General features: G+C 42.9%; 2 protein-coding genes across 2 annotated transcripts; both read left to right on the top strand.

The window, feature by feature from the left end:
* The first annotated feature begins 781 nt into the window (after positions 1-781).
* LOC141950472 (serum amyloid A protein-like) lies at positions 782-2,511 on the top strand. The gene is made up of 4 exons (XM_074885314.1): positions 782-917; positions 1,256-1,391; positions 1,724-1,862; positions 2,288-2,511. The coding sequence occupies exons 2-4, from the start codon at positions 1,289-1,291 to the stop codon at positions 2,427-2,429; spliced, it is 384 nt and encodes a 127-aa protein (XP_074741415.1). The 5' UTR covers positions 782-917; positions 1,256-1,288; the 3' UTR covers positions 2,430-2,511.
* A 321-nt stretch (positions 2,512-2,832) lies between these two features.
* SAAL1 (serum amyloid A like 1) lies at positions 2,833-13,002 on the top strand. The gene is made up of 12 exons (XM_074884631.1): positions 2,833-3,001; positions 3,265-3,378; positions 4,675-4,758; positions 5,797-5,876; positions 6,263-6,322; positions 6,584-6,699; positions 7,780-7,963; positions 8,239-8,321; positions 8,466-8,654; positions 9,465-9,661; positions 10,195-10,287; positions 10,837-13,002. Exons 1-12 carry the CDS (start codon positions 2,888-2,890, stop codon positions 10,927-10,929), a joined length of 1,407 nt encoding a protein of 468 aa, XP_074740732.1. The 5' UTR covers positions 2,833-2,887; the 3' UTR covers positions 10,930-13,002.
* The last annotated feature ends 9,946 nt before the right edge of the window (positions 13,003-22,948 follow it).

Below are 22,948 nucleotides of genomic sequence, written 5' to 3'. Positions count from 1 at the left end.
AGGGAAGCAAGCAGGCTCCTAAGCAGAGAGAGCACAGTGGGTACTCCAACTGTGAACTGTGACAGTAGGGCCTGACAGTTAATATATCGATCTTAAAATCTAGCAGAGTTGTGACTGTATGGATCTGAACTTTCCCTTAGGTAAAATGTTTACTGCTGCATCAAAAACTCTCCTTAGGGTAGCCCACTTGAGCCCCACTGAGCCGCTGTTGCAGCAGGATGGCTGGAAGTCCGTTGAGAAGTGTCTGTGAGAGCAAGCAAAGGCAGGACAAACCATTCAGGCTTTCCTTACGGTGGCGTGTGTGTGTGCTATCTTAAAGCATTATCAGAAGGCACATAGGTGTATGCAGTTTGCTTTGCAATGGAGTTAAAAGCAATGCTTCATGTTTTCCATTCCATCATCCAGCACTCGTGGGAATTTCACTTAGCAGTTCCTGCAGCTGTTCTGGTAACACAGCTGACTGTTCCTTGTGCCCAGACACAGACCCGACCTTGTGCTTCAATGTACAGGGCAGACGATGAGGCACCTTCTCCTCCGAGCTCTGTCCAGCACAAGAGCAGAACAAAAGTGTCACCCTTAAGCCAACTGTAACACTTCAGGCACACAGAACATTTCAGTCTTAGAGGCAGTTTCTCAGCCTGCTTGTTATGAGGAGCAAATAGTCCTGTGGAGAGCTGAATAAGCACCACATACTTTCTTAAAAAAATGTGTTACCAAGAGCTATGAACTTTCAGTAAGGATAAAGACAGGCTTACTGTAATGATTTCTGTGTTGTAAGTGGGGTGGTGGTGGGGAATTCCCAGCCATGGGTATCCTTTCCAATTTCCTCTTTTGAGGGGTTTGAATTGCTTATAAATACCCTCTCTGAGAGCACACAAGACAAGCTCCGTCTCCTTTGGCTTTGCCTTTCTGCAGTGGTGAGTGATATTCTGAATTTGTGAGCTATATGCAGTGTTTTTAGCTGGTATTTGGGAACAGGACTAATGCTTTAGCATGTGGGGCTTCTCTGTGCTCATGATAGGAGCAGGAGGGAATGCTAAAATGCAAGTTTCTCATGTCTGCCTGCTTCTGTTGCGGAGTGCTGTTAGCTGAGCTTGTGGTCGCACAGAGGACGTCCCTCCTTGTGGGGGGAGCAGCGGGTTCCTGGGCTAGCCATCAGCGCTGGGCAGCTGCCCGGGCACAGCTGTGGGTGTGAGGGGTGTTGTGTCAGCAGCCTCAAAGGTGCTCCAGAACTGCTCGTCTCTCTGTCTTACAGCTCTGTGTCAGGCTTGGGCCAGGAACCGGAACCATGAGGCTCTGTGTCTGCCTCGTGTTGCTCTCCATTCTGTGTGCAGGTGCTGACATGTCACCACTACACCAAGGTGGAAAATTTGTCTTGGATGCACTGGGAGGTAAGCTGGGGTCACCACAGGCCTTTCTCTCAGGAACCCCCTCCCTGAGCACAGGTTGCCAGCAGTCAGTGGACGTGGTCCTCAGAGCTGGGAGGTCTGCAGCTCCACATGAGGCACCCCGCTGGTTTCTGCTGCTGGAACTGGGCCTTGATCAGCCCCCGCAGGCCCTTGGGCACAGCCCTGTGCAAGGGCCGAGGTGGAGAAGTGCCTGTCTGCGTTACTGCTCCTTGGGCCTTTCAGCTCCTGGCTGAAATGGTACTTTTGGTAAAATGGTAATTTCTGGGATGACTCTTTAAAGTCAACATCATCTGTGTTTCTCTTGCTTGCTTCAGGGGCACGGGATATGTACAGAGCATACCAGGACATGCGCGAAGCAAATTATAAAGATGCTGACAAATATTTCCATGCTCGTGGGAATTATGATGCTGCTCAAAGAGGACCTGGCGGTGCTTGGGCAGCTAAAGTGATCAGGTAATAGAGCATATTTGTCTTGTTAACAGTGAGTTACTAGGGATGCAGGCACTGCAGTTAGCACAAAGTCCTTTTTGACTTGTACTCAGCTTTTAACCTAGAAGGACAGTGGAGGGGATGCAGTTAATGTCTGAACAGCCTCTCTATAGGAATAGTGCCTCTCCTCCCACATCAGCCTTTCTTCTTGTCCTCCCAAGAGGGCAGATTCCTTACCTCTGCATTTCTGATGATAAGGAACTCTCTTTCCTTGCTGGTTAGTTTCCATAACAGTTATGGATTCCACTGTGGTTCTCAGACAAGGACTGAATATGTGCTTGCATCTCACTTTGAGAAGTCCTGTGGAAAAGCTAGTTCGACGTGAGGCAATCAACACAAAGTAGAGTTAAATGCTGGTTGGTTCAGGTGGCCTTTTTGCTTCCTGCTAGTGACGCCCGGGAAAAATGGCAAAGTGACGTGAGTGGCAGAGGTGCAGAGGACACCCGAGCTGACCAAGAGGCGAATGAGTGGGGCAGAAACGGCGGGGATCCCAACCGCTACAGACCTGCGGGCCTTCCCAGCAAATACTAACGCTGCCCCCGCCGCGGCCATCTTTGCTCCCCAGTTACACCTCTTCTCTGTAGCCAAATAAAGAAATTTTCCTGAAAACTGCTCCCCGTCGCTGCTGGCTCTCCTTCGGGGGGGGGGACCTCGAGTCACGGTGTTGGCTTCGAGGGGAGCGGGACCCTCTCGCGGGCCGGCGCTCCCTGGGCGCGTCCCCGCGGGGCGATGTCAGGGCACCGCGGGGGCCGGCGGCGCTGACAAGGGGCGGGTTCTCCCGTGGCCGCTCGGCTGCGCTGGGAGCTCCTCTCCGCGGAGGGGGCGGCGGCGGCCGGTACCGGCGGCCCGGGCCCGGTGCTGCCCGCCGGGCCCGTTGGGCCGCGGCCTCCCGGCTCCCCGCCCCGGCAGGGGGCGCTGTGGGGCGCCGCCCGGGCGCCGCTCTGGCCGGCGGTGGCTCGTTGGCGCCGGCGGGGCTGTGGCGGGCCGCCATGGACCGTAACCCCTCGCCGCCCTCCAGCGAGGCGGAGGAGGAGGGTGACGCGGTGGGGAACACGGTGTACAGCAAGCACTGGCTGTTCAGCATCCTCACCCGCCTCATCGAGGTGCGGGCCGGGGCTGGCGGGGGCGCCTGAGGGAAGAGGCCGGCGGGCCCGGTAACGGCCAGCGCCTGGCGGGTGCGGTGCCACCGTTACGGGGGCCGGGGCGGGGGGACACGCGACACACCGGTTTCCTAGTTGTGTGGGGTTTCTTTAAACTGTGGCTGAAGCGATAGGTCGTTATTAATGTTTCCTGGCGGTTCTCGGTCGTAGCTCACGTACCGCCGTACCCCCGTGTGCGCACCCCTCCCCCCCCCGTTTCCTCTCAGGTCATCAGCCCCGAGAAGATGGAGCCCACCGTGAGCCCCGAGGGAATCCAGACGGAGCTGGACGAAGAGATGGAGAATGACATTTGCAAAGTGTGGGACATGTCGATGGACGAGGTAGGAGCGACGTGGGGGAGTTCACAGCCAGGGTGGCCTCTGCCCTGCGCCTTCGGTCTGAACCCGTCTGGAAGTGGGAGAAGGTGCAGAATTACAGGGGCTCGGGCAGCTTTCTGAGTCTGACTGTACTGATTACTCCTTGCCTGACGGTGGGCTCAGAGTCATTAGGCCGGGCAGGTGTGGTGGATTGGCATCGAGCAGGCTCATCACGAAAGCTGCTTTTCAAGATGAACAAGTTGTGTGCACTCCTAAGCCCAGCACGAGTTTCCAAAAGCAGGCCTTCTGCTGTGCCCTGGCTGCCGCGCCCCGTGCTGCTGTTTGAGGAGGTGAAGTAGAACTGTGCGTGAGTGTAAAAGAACTGCGGTGGTCTGCCTGACCTTCCCTCCAGGTGTCTAATGGATCGTGCGGTGCTGTTGCTTAGGGACGGCTGGCATAAATGGGGCTGTATTCATACCTGGTAGTTTGCTGTATTATGCGCAAGAGTTGAACTGAAGCTCGGAGTAATTAGAAGACAGGACTTTAGCTGTAGCTGAAATTAACTCAGGTGCATAGCCTGTATCTTCAGCAGCTTGATTATCAAGGTAATATTGATGCCATCTCTAAATAGGCATCTTTTTCTCTAGCAATTGTAATGCATTCTGCTGGTAAGTGTAATTTTCTCTGATAAACAACCTTTTGAAGTTTAGCTACAGAGTTGTAATGGCAATGTAACAACTCTTGGTATTTTTCTCAACATTCTCAAATTCTGGAATGAATTCTCAAGTAAGAGATACATATTTTTTAAAAATTATTATTATTTTATTCCCTGGCTCTTTGTTTAGATATTTTAACTAAGTATAGAAGATGTGTCCTTTACTCCGAAATAGAGAACTAATCTTGTGTTTTGATGTGGTAAAATAAGGAGAGATTTCCTCTTTTGTATGGTCTGATCAAATGTTAATGGTAATCCCTTCCCATGTTTCTTTGTGGGTGATGTCACTGTCTGAAAACATGGTATTTGCTGAATTCTGACTTGGTGTCTCTGATCCTCTGTTGAAACAGAGAGCAAAAGAAACTAAATGTGACTTTTTGGCTCATTGTATAGCAAATCACTGGCATCCTGAATCACCATAGAGGCTTGCTGATCTTCTCTCATTGAAAAGCAAGAATTATTGGTATTAACTGTTGGGAAGTAACTGATCTCTTGTAGCGAGTTTGACATCTCTTTGATCCAGTCCTTGTGCTGTGAGAAAAGGTTTGATTTTGTGTTTGGAAATTATAGAAGTCTATTTACTTTGCCATTCACTTTCTTCACAGGATGTCGCTTTATTTCTTCAGGAGTTCAACGCCCCTGACATATTCATGGGAGTTTTTGCTAAGTCAAAATGCCCTCGCCTTACTGTAAGTATGTGCTGTCAAAAAGCTGTCCCATATTAATAGCAATAGTGGATAGCTTTGTACATGCTTTTGCACATATCTCCCTCCTCCTCCTCCTCCCATTGCATGTTTGAATATGTTTGTTCAAGGAGAAAGCACAAAATCAACTTTTAAAATGTTTTTTCACAATGCTTTTAATATGGTCTAATCAGTAAATATTTCAGTGATGCTGAAGCTGATATATGTCGTTACTGATGAAGGACTAAATTTATAAAAACTAGTTATAAAGCTTTTTATGAAAAACATTAAAGACTGGCCTTTTTTCTCATGACTTGTTTCATGATTGCTGAACAGAAACAGTCACGAATTTGTTTAGTCAGGCCTACAGAAGTGTGGTGGGTTGACCTTGGTTGGACACCAGGTGCCCACCAAAGCTACTCTATCACTTCACCTCCTCAGCTGGACAGGGGAAAAAATATGATGAAAGACTCATGGGTCGAGATAAGGACAGGGAGAGATCATTCACCAGTTACCGTCATGGGCGAAACAGACTCGACTTGGGGAAATTAATTTAACTTATTATCAATGAACTCAGAATAGGATGATGAGAAATAAACCCAAATCTGAAAACACCTTCCCTCCACCCCTCCCTTCTTCCTGGGTTCAGCTTCACTCCTGATTTCTCTACCTCCTCCCCCTGAGCAGCGCAGGGGGGCAGGGAATGGGGGTTGCAGTCAGTTCATCACATGCTGCCTGCTGCTTCTTCCTCCTCACACTCTTCCCCTGCTCCAGCATGGGGTCCCTCCCACAGGAGACAGTCCTCCATGAACTTCTCCAACGTGAGTCCTTCTCACGGGCTGCAGCTCTTCACAAACTGCTCCAGCGTGGGTCCCTTCTGTGGGCTGCGTTCCTTCAGGAGCAGACTGCTCGCTGGGTCATAAGAACTTGGAAATCAAACTGGAAAATGTCTCTGAACCTTTCTTACTGTTGTCTTATATCTGGGGAAATAAAGTCGTGAACTACATGGCAGTCGCTTCATTATAATGTGTTTTGACTTTTCAGGAAATCTGTGTGGGAATATTAGGAAATATGGCCTGTTTCCAAGACATATGCATGTCCATTAGTAAAGATGACAATCTTGGGTAAGTGTATATGTGCTTTATACATGCATGAGTTCTGCTTTTGTGGACTCGCATCCATGAAGTACATGTTATAGAAGGAACTTAGTTTGCCTGCCACACCTCATCCTCGTTCACACCTTTCTGGCTGACCATATTTGTGTGGGAAGTGTTCACTGAAGGAAAAAAAGGGTATGCACCACTTTGTTTTGTTTTTAATCACCAGTCGAGTTCTTGAGTTTTTGATTTCTAAGTTTGGCAATCTTGAGACACTGGAAATGCATGCACAGTCAGGAAAAGCTGGTTTTAATGTCAGAACATAGCTGCAGCTATGAAATTAACCTTTTTATAACTTTTTTTAAAACAAAGATAGATTTTATTAACTTTTGTCTTGCATTTTCTCCTTAAAGTCAAGTGTTATTGCAACGTTTATGTGATTCGGACTCCCCAACTCTTCTGGAAACAAGCAGGTAGGACATCTCAGAAATTAATGCATCGTTAGTGTAGTTCTCCTGTGTTCTGAGGCCTGGGAAGAAAATTGACAAGGGGGCTCACTATTTTATTATCCTCTCATCCTATCCTTTTCTAATTTCTGCATTGTTCTGGAATTGATTTGCTGTGAGCTAGATTTCTATTTCTATCACATCATTCTCATTATTTTGGATTTATACTTGTACAGCTAAAATTAATGAAATGGCTTCTGATTTCTAAAATGAGCAATTCTTGTCTAGGTTGTTATTAACTTGCCTCTCCCAGCCTGAGGTGGCCAATGTCTGGGTTGAGAGAATCCGAGAAAACCCTTCTGTGTATGACTGTGTTTGCTTTATCATGTCCAGCTCTACAAATGGTAAGTTGCCAAAACAAGGTGGGAATTAGTCTGCAGAAAAAAATAAGAGCTGAAGTATGCCATTTCAAAGACAAATATTTTCAATTGGGAGTACAGAATTTCTTTAAAATAAAGTAAACCTCATGAATTTGAAGAACACCAAAATAAACTTGTCCTGCTTGTGGAGGTTTATAAAGGTATATAAAACCAACCAGAAAAGCACCCATAGAGGAAGAAGAAAGTTCTGTGGGAGAATCAAAACAAGTCTAATAGAAGAAATTACTATTTGGTGCGGTAAAGGAAAGGACATAGTCCTCATTCAGGGATATACAGATGTCATTTCTGATCCTTGAAACAAGACCTCATTTAATTTTTTTTTCAAATCAGAGATGTATTTTCTATTTTTAAAATTATCATGCTTGTGGAGTGTGAACTGGAGGAATGATTCAGCTACTCTGAGTGGCAGCTGAATACTGCACAGGCTTTGGGTATGCAGTCAGTGGTACACAAATCTCTCTTAGCACTAATTTAGCAAAAACCACGCTAAGCACCTAATAATGGAAATATTTTGAAGAGCATTTATGTTTCACATCCAACTTAATCAGCAGCTATCATTTGTCTAGGAACCCTAATAATTTAGCTTTTTCAATTTGGTTGTTTTTTCTTTTTTAATGACAACACTCAGAAATCCTGCTCTGTCCAGTTGAAATCACAGATCTACTGAAGTAGATTGGTGGATGTAATGTTAGCAGAAAACTGCATATTTAGGGACAAATCTTGGAAAGTTTTACTTCAGAAACAGAAGTTACAACTTTTCAGGAATGTAAAGTTTCTTTGCAGAATGAAGTTCCTGCTACATAAATGTCATGATAAGGTAGAAGGTGTCATTGGACTTTCCAACAGTCCCTATTTATCAAGCTCTTAACCTGATCTATGCCACAAAAGGAGTTAAACATAGCAACCCTTAGTAGGTTGTTAATGAAACTAATATATTTCAGCACAGAATTTACTCTGAATACTTTTATATATTAGCATTTTGTGAGCTAATTTTTGCTCTTTGTTTTTAGTCTTGTTGAAATGTATACATTCTCTCTTGTGCAGTTGAATTGCTGGTAAAAGTGGGTGAAGTGGTGGACAAACTCTTTGATCTAGATGAAGAGCTAATGTTAAACTGGATTAAAAATGGCACTTGTCGGTCTGTGGGACCATCTGTAGATGATTCCCCTGAAGAACTTCCAGATTTTAAGATTGTGCCTTGTATACTTGAAGCAGCCAAACAAGTCCGGTATGTGAGCTTTCTTTTTGGTTTCATGGCTGGGGATGCTCCTTATAACCTTGTTAAGACCTGTGTCTGAATGTCTTGATTTCAGTGGGAGCTGCATAGTGTGACAGATCAGTGGAATACAGTTTTCTGTACTTATCATTTGAAATGAGTTACCTAGTTTGTTAGCAAAGAGAATGGCAGTGATTGCTGGTAGTCCTCTGTGTGTCCAAAACACACAATATAAATTCCAATATCAAATCTTTAATCTGTCTTTGTTTTTTGTTTTTTCTGTGTAGATCAGATAATCCGGAAGGACTCGATGTTTATATGCATATTTTGCAGCTCCTGACCACGGTGGATGAAGGTATTCAGGCTATTGGTAAGACACTTGAATTGCTACATATGATGGGACCAAGAATGGCAATAACTTCTAGATCATCAGATATTTAATGGGGAGAAAGATAATTCACGTACCTAGATTAAATTTGTTGGGTTGGTGGGTTCTCTTTCTTTCTTTCTCAAGTGCAGGCTCCTGATGGAGGAAAAGAGACTTGGAGTTTGCTTTATGACCTTGTTTGCCATGAACTTTGCCAGCCAGATGATCCACCCATCATTGTGCAGGAGCAGAAGACTGTATTGGCCTCTATTTTGTCTGTGCTGTCGGCTATGTTTGCTTCACAGACAGAACAAGAATACACCAAGATGAGGAAAAGCAAGTCATGCTTTTTTCTGGTTTTTTTTTTTTTTTTCCTAAGTTCTTTTCATAATTGTCTTTATGTGAGGTGAAAGGTAGTTAATACTGTTTACTAGAGATCAGTTCAGAACACAGAATTCAGTTACATGTTTGAATGTAGTAAGACTCTTTACTGGTGACTCTAAAAATCATAGCTAGCTCAAACTTCAGTTACTGGATATCTCTGAAGAGTTACAGTAATAGAATCTACAGATTCTGTTCGATATTCTCTGTTGGGTAAATTAATGAAAACTGCAGAATTCATCTTTGCTAAAATATGAGGTCTTGATAATAATATTTTTTTAGTAGAGAGAGATTCTGTACTTACTTAAATGCTTCTTTCCCACACTTTATCACTTGTTACTTTCCAATCCATTGAGAAGTGTTTAGAATTAAAAGCCTATCTTGGGAATGTGAGTCAGCGTCATCTGCAGTAGAAAGACGTTGTGTCAGTTTGGTTTATCAGATAGGATTATCTGCATGCACATGTAACATACTACCCTCTCTGAGTTACTACTAGAGACATTTTCCTTCTCATATGCCTCACCACTGGCACGTACTTCTTATACATACAGGTTAACTTGCGGAAAAAATGGTTTTGGTTTTTTACTATATTTCCACTTGCTTCTTTAAAACAGTCTTTGAGTGACAAAACACAACACTGTTGGAATATACATTCCTATAGCTTTTATGTAAAATCTTGTGGTGTGTTTCAAAATTTGAATGCCTTGAAAGCATGGGGAAAAATTTTCATTGTTAAATTTCCATTTTCTTTTTATTTCGTATTAGATATGCCTCTGATTGGGAGCTTGATTCGTATCTTACAATACATGGAGGGCTGTGGGAAGAGATCTGTTGATAACTCAAAGGAGTCTGAACAGGAAGAGACTGGAAGGGCTGATATAAACAAGGAAGACTTCCATTTAAAAATTTTGAAGGATATTTGCTGTGAATTACTTTCCAATATGCTTCAAGAACTGACCAAGGTAAGAACAAAATTTGAAGCGGGATTTCTGCAGGCTAGGTAAGAAAAAAGGTGTTACTATGAATGTGGGTATTTTTCTGTGTGAGTGAAGTTGCATACTGGCAATTTGTTAGAGAGTCAATCAGCAGGTGAGTAGCAACAGGTGTGTTAGATGGCAGGGACATGAGTTTCCTGAGGTGTGTGCCTTCAGGGCCAAGGTTCTGTGTGGTAAATTCTGTAGGTGTACATCACCTCTTTTGAATGAAAGCCAATTTATTTAAGAAAAGGAAATAATATCAATATATAAACTCACCTTCTCAGCTGGACTTTATTATGGGAGCATTCAGATTAAGAGACTTGTAATATGTGAGCTTTCACACCTTTTTGTATTAGCTACATATGGCAGTCTCTGAGAACTGTTAAGTTCTGGTTGTTTTACCCATTTTTGAGACCAAAGCACATACTATAGACACTGTGCACAATTTTGAGTTTGTTTTTTCGACAACTGTTCATGACATACTAGTTGTATTTCTCTTTTTTTTTTTTTTTTCCCAGGAAAATACATTAGAAGGACTACACCAGGGACATTTAAATGAACAGACGTGTTCCTGTGCATTTCAGAACCTCTTACCTCTGTATTTCACATCAGTGAGTATATGACAAGGTCTTTAATGTAGCTGAAAAAATACTACTTAGGTGGCAGGACCTTTCAGAATTGTATGTAGGACAGAATTGCCTGGACACAGGTAATATGCCATTATAGACAGTCTTACCCTTTCTGTCTCCTCTGGCTTCCTTCAGCCAGAGCTTTGCCTAGATCATCAGCTGATACAAGGGTCGAATTGTGCTGAAATGAATGGATGTCTGCAAATTTATGCTAGCTGAAAATTTGTCCTGTACACTTTTATAGAATAATTAAATATTTTTCATAGGAAGCTTTTCTTTGTGTACTTCTAAACAATAAAATAGGAGTTTGATGAAGGCAATAATGTTTCAAAATTTAGACCAACTGAAATTGCGAGGTTTCAGGAGGAAGGGATCTACTGTGAAGCATTTTCCATTATTCTCTGCAGTGGCTGCTGCTAGCTGCTTTTGGTGGGAAGGTACAGAAGTAGAAAGACCCCCTATACCAAGTATTAAGAATTCTGTGTTTCATGCAATTTTTTTTTTCTGTGTGTGTTTGCAATTTATTTCCAGGTGGAGAGTTTCCTTGAAGTTCTGCGTGAGGCTGATCAGACACTTGCTGACAATCTAGAGAAACGTTTCCCAAGCCTGAAGGTTCATGCCTAAGAATGTACATGAGATGTTTTCCTTCTTTGGAATGAAGATTTTTGACTGTTTCATTACAGTGTTTCAGAAATCAAGTTTTCAGTAAATACAGGAGAGTGAGGCAATCTCCTTACCAGAGGGTGGCTTTTAAGCAATGTTCCTTCTAGCCCTGATTAACCTGGGGTTAATCTGGTCTGCCTGGGGAAGAAAATGACTGTAAATTCTGTTCTGCATCTTCCATCCTGTTTGCTCTGGTGATGAGAGCCTGTTGATTTCTAATTGCTTTTCTGCAGTGTAGTTTTTTTTGAGTAACTCTTGATTTCATGCTTTTCGACTTAAGTTGAAACAGAAAAATGAGTGAAATGCACTGAGTAGTTTTTTAATATGATGCCGGTTTCTTCCAAGTTGCTGTTGGCAAAAGGAGGATTGATTAGTAGGAAATCACAGATGTCCTCTGCCTAAGGACCTTCAAGCACCTGATAAAAACAGAGTTAAATTATACAGAGGGTTTTGGGGTTTGTTTTTTTTCTCTTTTAGATCATATCAGTCCTGGAGCAGGTATTGTATAGCAGAGATGTTTCATCCTGCTCCTTGAAAATCCTCACACTTCTTAACGTTGAAGCCTCTTCTGCACTGCAGCTCTGAGTTACGGCATCTGGGTCCTGTGCAGTTGAAAGGATTTGAGAATATGGTTACCAGTGGTCTGTGCTGCAGCTGCCGACCATTGCACCACTTACCCGGAGCTAGAGTTGTTGGGCAGGTTTGGATTTAATCCGTGGCATGCTTCCAACTTTCTGCTTTTTTAAAGCAGTCTGCACTTCAGTTTAGGAATGTAACATGTATCAGACAGTTCTTTCCTCATTCATTGTCTTACGAATTATCTGTGAATGACATTAGAAATGCCAAGTTACAGGGTGGCTTAAGGTGTTAGGTCACTTGCAGTAAATTCAGTCCAGAGTCTTCTAAAAATCTCACTTTTAATTATATTATGTTTTAACTGCATTATGTTTTTAGACTGCATGCTGTGCAGCTAACATTTTCTCTGTCTGAAAAGACAGTATAGCAACACATCAGCTTCACTGTTTCTGTAAATAAGGGTGGAAAACAATTGGTCTTTATTAGGTTTGAGATGTAAAAGAAAATGTGAACCAGAGCATAGAGAGTAACTTAATACCATATACACACATTCCCTGGCTCTCCAGGTTTTTATAGACTTTTAAGTATTGTGCTGGGCCATGTTTTGTCTGCCCTGAGTTACCTGTACATGTGGTAAAATACAGTATGTGTATATGTATATAGCCTTTTCATCCAAACTTCCAGTTTTCAAAAATAGCGTAATTTAATCATTCCCTTGGGCTGCCAGCAGCATCTTGGTGGTCGACAGGGGACTTAAAATTACAAATATCTGTCTTGTGTCACCAAGAAAGAATTGCCATGGTTTCTATCAATTTTTGTATGCTATGTTTATTGGAGAAAACTGGTAACTGTGAATAGGATGACAGCATTTTTCATACTACTTTGACAGTTTTGGGATATTTTCTTAAACCTACAGATTTGTAATAAAGTTTCTTTTTAAAAAAAGCCTGTATACTTTCTTTCATTCTAAGTGTCAATTAAATTTGTTTTCTGAGCCACGGGAAATGTCTGTTACTCTCAAGTATGTCATTTGTAAGAGGAAAATTGAACCTCTTCGTGATGTCGATGTCCTGTAAAATATGTTGTCCTTCATTGGATGTTCATCTTAACTCTCTCTTGCTTTCTTTACTCAGTCATTTTTATGGTCTGGCAGTTAATGTGTCTCTCATTCAGTTGTTAACGTCTTTCTGAGCTTAGTTTGCCCCCAGGTGTATCATAAGTATCTTTATGGTAGTCCACCATAGCTAAGAATTACTTCTGGTTTGTCTCTTGAAATTTGTTGTAGTTGTTAAAATTTTGCGGTAGTTGTTTAATGTACAAAAAAGGTGAGACAAGATCTGTTGTTTTATTTTGTTCCTTCTTTTCAATACACAAATAGCCAGTATTGGGTGATTAATTGTTAAATGTGGTATCACGAATTCCAACAAGTAGGTGAGATGGATCATTTCCTTGATACAATGATTGCCTAAGCGGGATGTTATCTAACGCCTGTCGTGGTAGAGAAGGTGGTCGACGGCAGTAAGTGGGGAACCAACTGGGCCCCATCCTCCTGCTCTTCTGCAGGTGGATGATGTGTTTGGAAAGGGTGCGCATGTATTTCATCATCTTGCCAGCAGGGATCTCCCTCAGCCTGTGCTTCATGAACAGCATCTGTCTGGTTTGTGTGGTGGTGGTGGGGTTTTTTGGGAGGGGAGGGTTGTGGGGGGACTTTTTTTCTAGTTCCCTCTCCCAGCCATGCTTTGACACCAACTGGCAAACCAGATCTCTGTGGGCTAGTTGATTCAGGAAGGGTATCTATCTGTACAAGCATGCGAGCAGCTTTCTTCCAGACCAAAGATCTGACTACCTCCATAACACCCTCCTTCGGGGGAAAATGAGAAGTACTCGTCACTGCTTTGTGCGGAGTTGTTAAAGGATTTCACCAGACTGTGGGTATCTCTAGGCTGCCTTTATTAACAACTCGGAGTTGGGCCATCACCTCAGTGAATGGCAACAGCTAACAAAAAGCGCCCTCTATATATACGATATAACGTACAATATGAAGAGTCTTTGGTGATTTTCCAGGAACTTTCAGCTCTCAATTCATCATCAATTTCAAAAGTCCATTGTATTCCACAGTTTTGACTAGTTCTTATCGTTCCGTTCCAATTCCACTATTCGCTGATGCAGTCTTCGGTCATCATGGTTACTTATCTTCTGAGCAATCTTCATCATAATTCACTTTTAGACTTCTGAGAAAAGACTCAAAATGTTCTATTTAACATATTACCTAGCCTTTCTAAGTTGCTTAAACTGTCAGTATTGTTCCTAGAGCACCTGTGCATACTGCATTGAACTGTCAGTATTGTTCCTAGAGCACCTGTGCTCTATTAACTAAACCTATAAACCAATATTTATTACTTATTCCTGCTATTAATAATATCCTAAGAGAAAAGAGTTTTCTAAAGCTTGTTCCTTTTACAAGAGCTCTGAACAAAAAGCAGGTATCTGAACCATTGAACTAAAGGAACAGGAACGTGGGCCTGCTTGGGCAGAGCTGGATGCGAGCTGTGGCATGAGAACACCTAGAAAATGGAGGTAGAAATCAGACTGGAAGGCCTTATTTTAAATTAGACTTAATAGATCCATATAATAATTTAATTCAAAGATAGGATTCTAACATTCTTTTGACTCTCATGTAGGTTTGGCATCTTTATCCCACATAGTAACTTTTTCCTGGCAGGGCAAAGCACCATAAAACCAAAGAAATTTGATATGTGGGGAAAGAACCAATGGTACTAGAATGCTTCACCTGCTCCCTTGAGAGTGCGAGGAGATTGTTGCTGCTTGCCCAATATTCATGTCACAAACCTGTCCTTTCTGGTAGACTAAACCATGAAACCTAATATGCTGGGAAGTTCTTTTCTACGCTTCATATTCAGGGCACTCTGCTTTCTTAATTTTCTGTCATTACCTTTTTAGTTCATATTTTCTTGTAACTGCTATGGTGTTCCTCTTTCTGTAAGATTATGTGGTATTAGGATTGACCTCTTATAATCACCTTTTGCTGTAACTAAGCTGAATGCAAAAAAAAAAAAGAAAATTACAATCTTTATTTGTAAGTCAACCATCTTCATAGTTTTTTATACTGGTATGAAAGGGTATGCACATGTTACTGTGTTTTTATTTGTTTTGAAAGTCTGTGCTCTTTCCCACAAACCTTATTTTGGCTGTTACTGAGAGTTACAAAAGCAGCAATATCTCTGTTATCTTTTTCACTCAATAATTTGCTTTTGTTTCTAGAGCAGAATCTCTTGGTCACAGCAGTTCCTTAGCATATCTTTATTTTCCCCTCCAAATTAAATGTTGTTCATTTTTTCCTTTTTAATGCTTGCTGTTTACTTTTTTTTTTTTTTGTTTTAGACAATGATGAAATTCATGCGCTCTGCCAAATTCAATGAAAAAGACAGAACCTGCTATGCCTGGGGCAAGGACCAGTCTGCTGTAATATTATACAATTTCTCAAAAATCCTTCATGTGAAGGCAAACAAAAGCAGCGAGCAGCTGCGCGTTTGCTCCCCAGTCGCGGCCGTGTGTGTCAGTCATGCAGTTAGCGTGCCCCTCAGTCGGAGCTGACAAGGTGTGTGCTAAGCGAACCTGACATCACAAGGTTGGTAAAATAAACCCGGTTATTTCCAATAGCTGTCGACAGAGGTTTTGCAATGGGAAATATTGCTCCTAGTCCTCCTTTTATTTGCCTCCCTGATTCAATTATTTACCTCTTGTCTTTTCCAAACAAATGGTTTTATAATGCAAGGAGCAGACATCTAAGATTGGTAACGGAAAAGGTTTGCTTCTGAGTTGTTACTGTGAAGAAAATGAACAAACACAGGGAAAACCCACTGGGGTTCTGTTTTCTTTCTTTCTTCCAGTTCAGGTCTTTGGGAGTTAGCTGCATGTCTTAACGACGTCTCAAAAAAGTCTGAGAGCTAATGCGAAAAAGAATGCTTGAGAAGGTAACAGTGGTAGGATGCTCTGAAGTAAGGCAGTAATACTAGAGAAAAAAAAAAAAAGAGATGAAGAAGGGATACTGGGGAAAGAAAGAAAACAGCAAAAAAGTCTGGAAGAATTATAATAAAGGGAATAAATACCAGGTAAGTGTGATGTTGAAAGAGAAAAGTATTAAATATCAGTAACAGTGTTAGCATTCTTGCTCTGTCCAGGTGGAATAGCTAATGTGTGGTCATTTATCAAAAAGTTATAATGTTGATTTTGTTTTCTATTTTCAAAGCTGAATCTCCTTTGTAGTTTTTCCTGCTCTCGTGGAAATAAGAAAAGTTTAAGGTGAAGGTGAGGGCTTAAAAGCCACAGCAGGTGGGCAAACTAGTATTGCTTGATATTTTTATTCTTTATTTTTTTAATTATTATTCACCCACGCCCCCTCCACCTCCCACCTCCTTTTTTTCTGGCTGCCTGCAGCATCAGGGAGCCGTTTCACAGTGGAGGTGAGGCAGTTTGAGGTCTTGAACCTGCCAGAGGTGAGATGTGAAAGCAGAGTCCTACAGGGTTGATGCTTGTGTCGCACACTGGTCTGAGATGAGCACAGCAGACTGCAGTGTACTTCTGGTTTTATAACTGGTTAGGTATTGAGGGAGAGGGGCCTGCTTGATGCCTGCCTGTTTTTACTCAAGGAGAATGAAATCCTGCTCAGTCTGTGATAGCAGTCAGCATGAGTACGAGTCTACAACCTTGAATTTGACTTCAGCATTTTTATATGAAAACATATTTACTCAAAATTAAAAGTTCTGTGTGATTAATGTATTCTGTTACTACTGGGATTAAAATCCAAGCCTTGATGTAACACACTCATACGTCCATGGTAGTTTCTTCAAACATGTGGAGTAGGCATGGTGAGCGACTGCATGTTTGTGCCTATAATAACTGAAGTCCCATGTTGTTGACACTTCCCCAATTTATGTCCCTTCATCCAATTTCCAAGGAAACCTTAGAAAAGCAAATTCACCATGATATTCTGTGTTGCAATGGTGACAGTTATTTATTCTGTGCTTTAGGTTATGCAAACTCCATTTTAATTTTGCAATGAGCTTGTATCAATATTATTTTTGTTGTCATGCACACCATTTTTGGTGACAGCTCTGTTTAAAGATATTGTAACTTTAACAAGCCATCTGTTAACCTTACATAGAAAGGAAACGCTTTTGTCAATTACTCTAATGAAATCACAAAAATCATTTCCTGGTCTCCAGTTGTAGACCAGTCATCCTATCTTCTGTCAATAGGAGGATATTGAAACACCCAGGAAAATACGTGCACACTTTTATCCTGCCCTGCAATATAGCCACAGTATTGTATTTTAGTGCAGCAAATTGTAATTAGCCAATGATGTCAGAAGGCTTTATTTTCCATTAAAAATTCTCTGCAGTGCACAAACTCTTTTATTCAACGTCAGAGTTTCCTCACTAGTCAGGTAGGAATGCTGGGCATAGGAAGACATTTGGAGTTTATGCCAGCCTGGTTAGTAAAGATTTTGATCTCATGAGTTACGAGACTATAAAAGGAGAAACACTTCAGGTTAGGTAGGAATAAACAAATCTGCAAATCTAACTCCATTTTGTCATTTGGGATGAGGCCACTAGGATGGCTGAACGGAAGCAGGAGAAATAGTGGATAGAAAAGGCTGGAGTAATGGGAAAAGGGAAAATGAATGGTGAAAACATGGATCAGCAAGGAAGGACTCCGGCTTTGTAAGCTCTTTAGATGGAAGACATTTATGAGGGAATAAAAAGAAACGTGGGAAATTGCGTATGAGCTGGCAAATGACATAGGTCCAACAAAAGCCTTTGAGGGACCTAAAGGTACTGGCATTGTGCAACGTGAGCTGTTCATGTGGGAAAGTCCCAAGCCCAAATGAAGGGTACGTTTGTCCTTTTCCTTTTCCTCCCCTTGGAGAGGTTTTGGCTACAACTAGAAGGAGGTGGGAGAGAGATACAGAAGATACTGGCATGGAGTTGCTCTGGAGTGTGGTTGGAGTTGCCCAGGCCAACTCCTGCCCCATGAATGTGTTTATGGGTACAGGGGACAAAGCCAGCAAGAGCAGCCAGGTGTAGCCTCGAGAGGCAAACTTCTTGCAGGCTTTCTGCTTCTCCAGCCTTTGTGGATGCCAGAGCAGGTGGGTAAGGGCAGCATCCAGCACTGTGCTGGGGCAGCATCTGTGTGAGTGCACCTCGGAGCCCACCCTGCTCGCTTCCCTCTTGGCCAGTGCTCTCAGCAATGAACTTAAGGATCAGAATCAGATTGCAGTGTTATCACTAACTTTCACCAACAGATCTGGAGCCAACCCTCAAGAAGGAAGTGTAGAAAATAATCACAGTGCTACTCCACAGATGTCACCTTTTGCCTTAGAAGAGCTCTTAATACTGCAGTACCCCTGTGTAGGAGACTTATTTTTGGTCCATGGTGTAAGGGTTGAGCGCACTTTTTTGGAAGAACCTGCTGAATGTGACACAGCATGATGTAGTTGCCCTTATAGGGTAAAGGAACTGCTGTCATGATTTAATTAACTAGTTGTTCTGCTGATCCCTGAGTTTACTCAGACTTGAAAGAAGTAAACTTAATTAAACAATGCTTCTTCCCACACATGCTCTGGGTCCTTTTGCTGCTTCTGAGAAATAACAAAAAGCTTATGAATAACAGGCGCAGTCTTTTTTGTTGTTGTTGACCGTTGCAGAAGGCCATCAGGAGAAAGATTATGCACAGGTGCAGTATGTGCATGGCATCAGAGGAAGAGGACACATGGGTGTTTGAAATGAGGGGGTTTTTTTTAATTTAAATTCCTGTGTTAGGTTGGCAAAAAGGATAAAAACATCAAGGTTTCAGTGTTGCCAGTTGCAGGTCAAGATAATTTTGACAAAAAGTGGTAATGTTCAAGTTGAAACCTTATCAAAACAGAGGAAAGGGAGAAAAGAGGTTTGAATTCAGTTCTCAGTTTATCCAAAGGCTTTTTGTATTTAACTGCCTTAAGCCGCATAACCCCTTGGTGCCTTGTGATGTGATTCAGCAGCAGATCTGGATTAAGTGTTTTCCACCAGCCAGAAGTGACTGCCTGTTCAGTTGTGCTGCTCAACCGTCTGCCTGTGTGTTTTTGAGAGCACAGTCACAAATTTAAAGTGATTTCTTAGTCTGGCCACAGATGGAGAGCATTGTGTAAAAGCACATCCTTGCCCCAGCGTGGGCTTTCTACCTCATCAAATGGAGCTGTTCCTGACAGCAGCTTCGGCCTTGTGTATGTGCTAGGGACATTTATGGAGGGAGATGTAATCACAGGAGAGTTCATTTATATTCTACTACATGTGCTTATGTCATGTGTGTTATTTGCAAATGACACAGCATGTGTCTATGCGGGTATCATTTATGGTGTGCTATGCCTGATTTACCAGCAGATCTCTGATAACTACTTTTACTATGTGATTTTTCAGGTGAATTTGCATCTGTCTATCAGGAAATTCATTCCAGACTGTATTTTCTTAATTGCTTCTACTAATAAGGAAAGAGAAAGTGTGGGGGGATGAAAAAGCTTAATAAAAGCAAGAAATACCAAATCTATTTAATCCCCTTTGTCCTCTAGAGCAATTCTCCCACCAGTTGAAACCAAAGCTGATTAAACACAATTTGTTCTTGACTAAAAACAGATTTAAAAATAAGCAAATATTTTGTCCAGGTAGCTTGCCAGATATTAAAAATTAGTTTGATTCATCCAGAATGAACTTTTTTCCCATCTTTTCTTTCTAAACATTAGTACTCTCTTTTCCCATCCCTAGCTCTTTTCCAGTTAATTCCTAAAAGCATTGTGAATAGATGCAAGGTGTAGTATTAGTTCACTAAATATACTGTAGCAAATTGTACAAAGCTCTGCTTGTACAAACACATCTTCGTTCAATCTTCATTAACCTGTTCTGGTCTAGACTTGCATATTCTTGTCAATATTCAGTTATATATATATGTCTGCTCACAGTTTACCACCCCAATCTTTTATCCATTATCCTGGTTACTGTTTAGCTAATGCTTTTAGCCTTGAATATTCTTATAATGTTGTATTTCTCTGAAACAAAATTTTGCAGCAAGTGTTACTAAAAGCAAAGCCCTCTAATCAGGCAGATGAAACTCATTAGCGTTACGTTTCAAGGAGCCTTTCTTTGATGCAAACTAATTAATTTTGCCCCATTGCAAAATTGTCCTAACTATAATGGGAGCTAAAATCTAATAAGATAAAAGAAACTCAGAGGGGAAAAAACGTCTGTCATGAGAACACGGTGAGATGAACAGCTTTTGCCAGTCTTGAGAACGATGATGTGTTTTACAGCTCCAAGGCTGAACATTTTACAATTGCCAGTGTGTTTAAAGTCCCTACTGTGAATTGATGGGTTTACATTGCTTGCTGGTTTTCATCCTTACAGCAGAAAGTAACTGTGATTTAATTTACTTTGTTCATGCTCACCAGTGGTCAGTGTTAGTGCCTAGACTGGAATCTGCCCTCAGTAGAATCACAGAATCATGTCAGTTGGAAAAGACCTTGAAGATCATCCAGTCCAACCATTAACCTAACATTGACAGTTCCCAACTACACCAGATCCCTCAGCGCTGGGTCAACCCGACTCTTCAACCTCTCCAGGGATGGGGACTCCACCCCTGCCCTGGGCAGCCCATTCCAGCGCCCAACAGCCCCTTCTGGACAGAAATACTTCCTAAGAGCCAGTCTGACCCTGCCCTGGCACAGCTTGAGGCCATTTCCTCTTGTCCTATGGCTTATTACTTGGTTAAAGAGACTCATCCCCAGCTCTCTGCACCCTCCTTTCAGGGAGCTGTAGAGGGCGAGGAGGTCTCCCCTCAGCCTCCTCTTCTCCAGACTAAACCTCCCCAGTTCCCTCAGCCGCTCCCCATCAGACCTGTGCTCCAGACCCTGCACCAGCTTCATTGCCCTTCTCTGGACACGCTCGAGTCATTCAATGGCCTTTTTGTAGTGAGGGGCCCAAAACTGAACCCAGTAATCGAGGTGCGGCCTCACCAGTAGTGAGGGAGATCCCTTCCCTGTCCCTGCTGGCCACGCTAGTTCTGATGCAAGCCAGGATGCCATTGGCCTTCTTGGCCACCTGGGCACACTGCTGGCTCATGTTCAGCTGGCTGTCAATCAACACCCCCAGGTCCCTCTCTGACTGGCAGACTACAGACCTGTAGTCTGTTTTGCTGTGTGAACTCCAGGATTTCTGCAGATGGGGAGGTGTAGTCTGCAGGCTGAGAATGGTCCTCCAAGCTCATTTTAATTTGAAACATGGATGGAACATAACAGATTGGCTAGGAACGAAAAATCTGGCCACGTCCTCTGTTTCAGAAAGGCTGATTGTTTACAGCAAGGAAGAGAAATGGATACAAAAAACCTGCTGTAACAGGCAGACCCAATGTCTTCTGTGATTGTTTGGACCTTAGAGTCAGCTCTTGATTTCCTGTGGCCTTGCTATTTTTAAGGTGTGTGAAGTACATTGAATGCAGTCTTTCTGCTTCTTGCATTTAAGAAATCTAATGTCAGATAAACTTCCTAAATGAATATGAATATGGTAGAAGCTGGTTACTGGCGCACGCTCATGGTAAGGCTGTTAGAAGTGCCTGATGAGCTCTCCTCTTTTCTGAGTGGATCAAAGTCTGCTGAATCGCTTTCTGAGCTGTGCTTACTCATATCATTAGCAAGTACAAAGCTTCCTCCTTTGTTAACTTGTTCCACCTCACTTTGAATGCAAAATATGCTGCTGTTACACTAATTAGGCCAACAGGCTGAGGTTAACAAACACTCAGTCACTTCTCTTATCAGGAGGCTTATTTATGCATTTGACTATTTTGCTTTGTGTTTGCCTAGGATGTGAAAGAACTGGATAATTCTTGAGTTTTTTAATAGAGATGATAATGTAGTAGAAATAGTGAGAGCAGGGTGGTTGTTCCTCAATGAATGGAATCCTCTTCTACTACACTTTCTGTTTAAGGGAGGGAGAAGTACTAGGATCTGGTCAGAAGTAATTCTTGGCTTTAGATCCCATGTTACTCTGAATGCTAAGGGTGGTTGTTTTCAGTGCTGGTGGCTGAGGTTGCCTGTGGCAACCTTGTACTCTGAGCTCTTTGCAGCTCACAGCAATGGCAGCTTTGGTGCCACAGCCCTCAGCACCATGCAGCTTCTCAGCCTCTCACCCCTTGCCAGGGCTTTGGGGCTGATGGCCAGGATTGGTGCAGTGCAGCTACGTAACCTGGGCTCAGACTGCTGTGGAAACAGCTGTGAGCCTCCCCTTCACCCCGGTCTGAGCTACACAGCAGGTATGCTGTGCCTGGTCACGTCTCTCGCTGAGCTCAGCTTGCTGGCTTGATTCCCCAGCTTGACCTCAGGCCTGCTCGCCACTACTGACCTGTCTGGGGACCTGTCGGCTGCACCTGGGTGCCATCCCCAGGCCTGCCCTGCTCCTCTCGCTTGGGAGCAGCGGCACTGCCCGCCCGCCTGGCTGTCACCTTCGCACCGACAGCTGTGAGCAGGGCTGTGGATGTGTGACCCTCCCGCTTTACCTGTGTAGTCATTCGACCAGCTTGCCAGCAGAGCAGGATTGGTGCGTGAGCCCGAGCAGAGGAGTATTTCTAAGACTCAGGTTGTGCTAATGGAAATGCAGTATTTCCTTGTCCTCTCTAAGCTGCAGTTTCGAGGCAGTATGTAGGTCAGTTTGTCAAGCTTTCTGCTTGGCTTTTGCCACCCCTAGTTGATGGTGGTTGCTGACTAAATCCTCTTTGCTGTAGTACCATGGGGAATTTTTGCCAACTGGTGCAGGACCAGAGCTCTGTTGCTTCCTGCAGATTTAACTTGAGGTGATTTGGCCAATGTTGAGCAGATAAGAAAAAAAAAAAAGTTGTAGTTGGCACTTCTGTACCCACTAACTCCAGAATAGTTGGAGCAAAGAGCTCTTTCGGGACTTTGGTTCCCAGTCAGACAACTGTTTTGTTTGAAATGTCAGATCTGTGACATATTCACTGGTGAAACCAAATCAGAGCATGGTTTCTCCTTGCCCCAGTAGCATCTTAACTAACCTTTTGTAAAAAAGCTTGCAAAGGTGTTGTTAGGAAAAACTACACCTTGTTTGCTCAGAGCCCATGTCACTCATGATTTTTTTTAGCTTTTATGAAAAGAAAAATATTACCTGGCTCAGATGAAAGAGCTAATATTATTTCTTTAAACAGTCCAGAGCAAATATACAAACAGTGAATGGTCTGTTGGCTAGATGTGCTTCAGTAGATTTACACAGCATCTCTGGCTTTTCAAAATAAGCGTGCTTAAAGGCTATTGATACTACAGCTGGCTGAATCACGCTGAGTGGGTAATTTG

Source organism: Strix uralensis, chromosome 15 (assembly GCF_047716275.1).
Source record: "Strix uralensis isolate ZFMK-TIS-50842 chromosome 15, bStrUra1, whole genome shotgun sequence".
Taxonomy (NCBI): Eukaryota; Metazoa; Chordata; class Aves; order Strigiformes; family Strigidae; genus Strix; species Strix uralensis.
Note: the sequence above shows the minus strand (reverse complement) of the source record. Positions and strands in the feature narration are given on the sequence as shown.

Excerpts from the sequence above, each read along its gene's own strand:
- LOC141950472 (XM_074885314.1), top strand. The coding sequence starts at position 1,289 with ATGAGGCTCTGTGTCTGCCTCGTGTTGCTCTCCATTCTGTGTGCAGGT. Across the intron at positions 1,392-1,723 it reads TGTCTTGGATGCACTGGGAG|GGGCACGGGATATGTACAGA; the intron begins GTAAGCTGGGGT and ends TGCTTGCTTCAG. Across the intron at positions 1,863-2,287 it reads TGGGCAGCTAAAGTGATCAG|TGACGCCCGGGAAAAATGGC; the intron begins GTAATAGAGCAT and ends GCTTCCTGCTAG.
- SAAL1 (XM_074884631.1), top strand. The coding sequence starts at position 2,888 with ATGGACCGTAACCCCTCGCCGCCCTCCAGCGAGGCGGAGGAGGAGGGT. Across the intron at positions 4,759-5,796 it reads CAAAATGCCCTCGCCTTACT|GAAATCTGTGTGGGAATATT; the intron begins GTAAGTATGTGC and ends TTGACTTTTCAG. Across the intron at positions 7,964-8,238 it reads GAAGCAGCCAAACAAGTCCG|ATCAGATAATCCGGAAGGAC; the intron begins GTATGTGAGCTT and ends TTTTCTGTGTAG.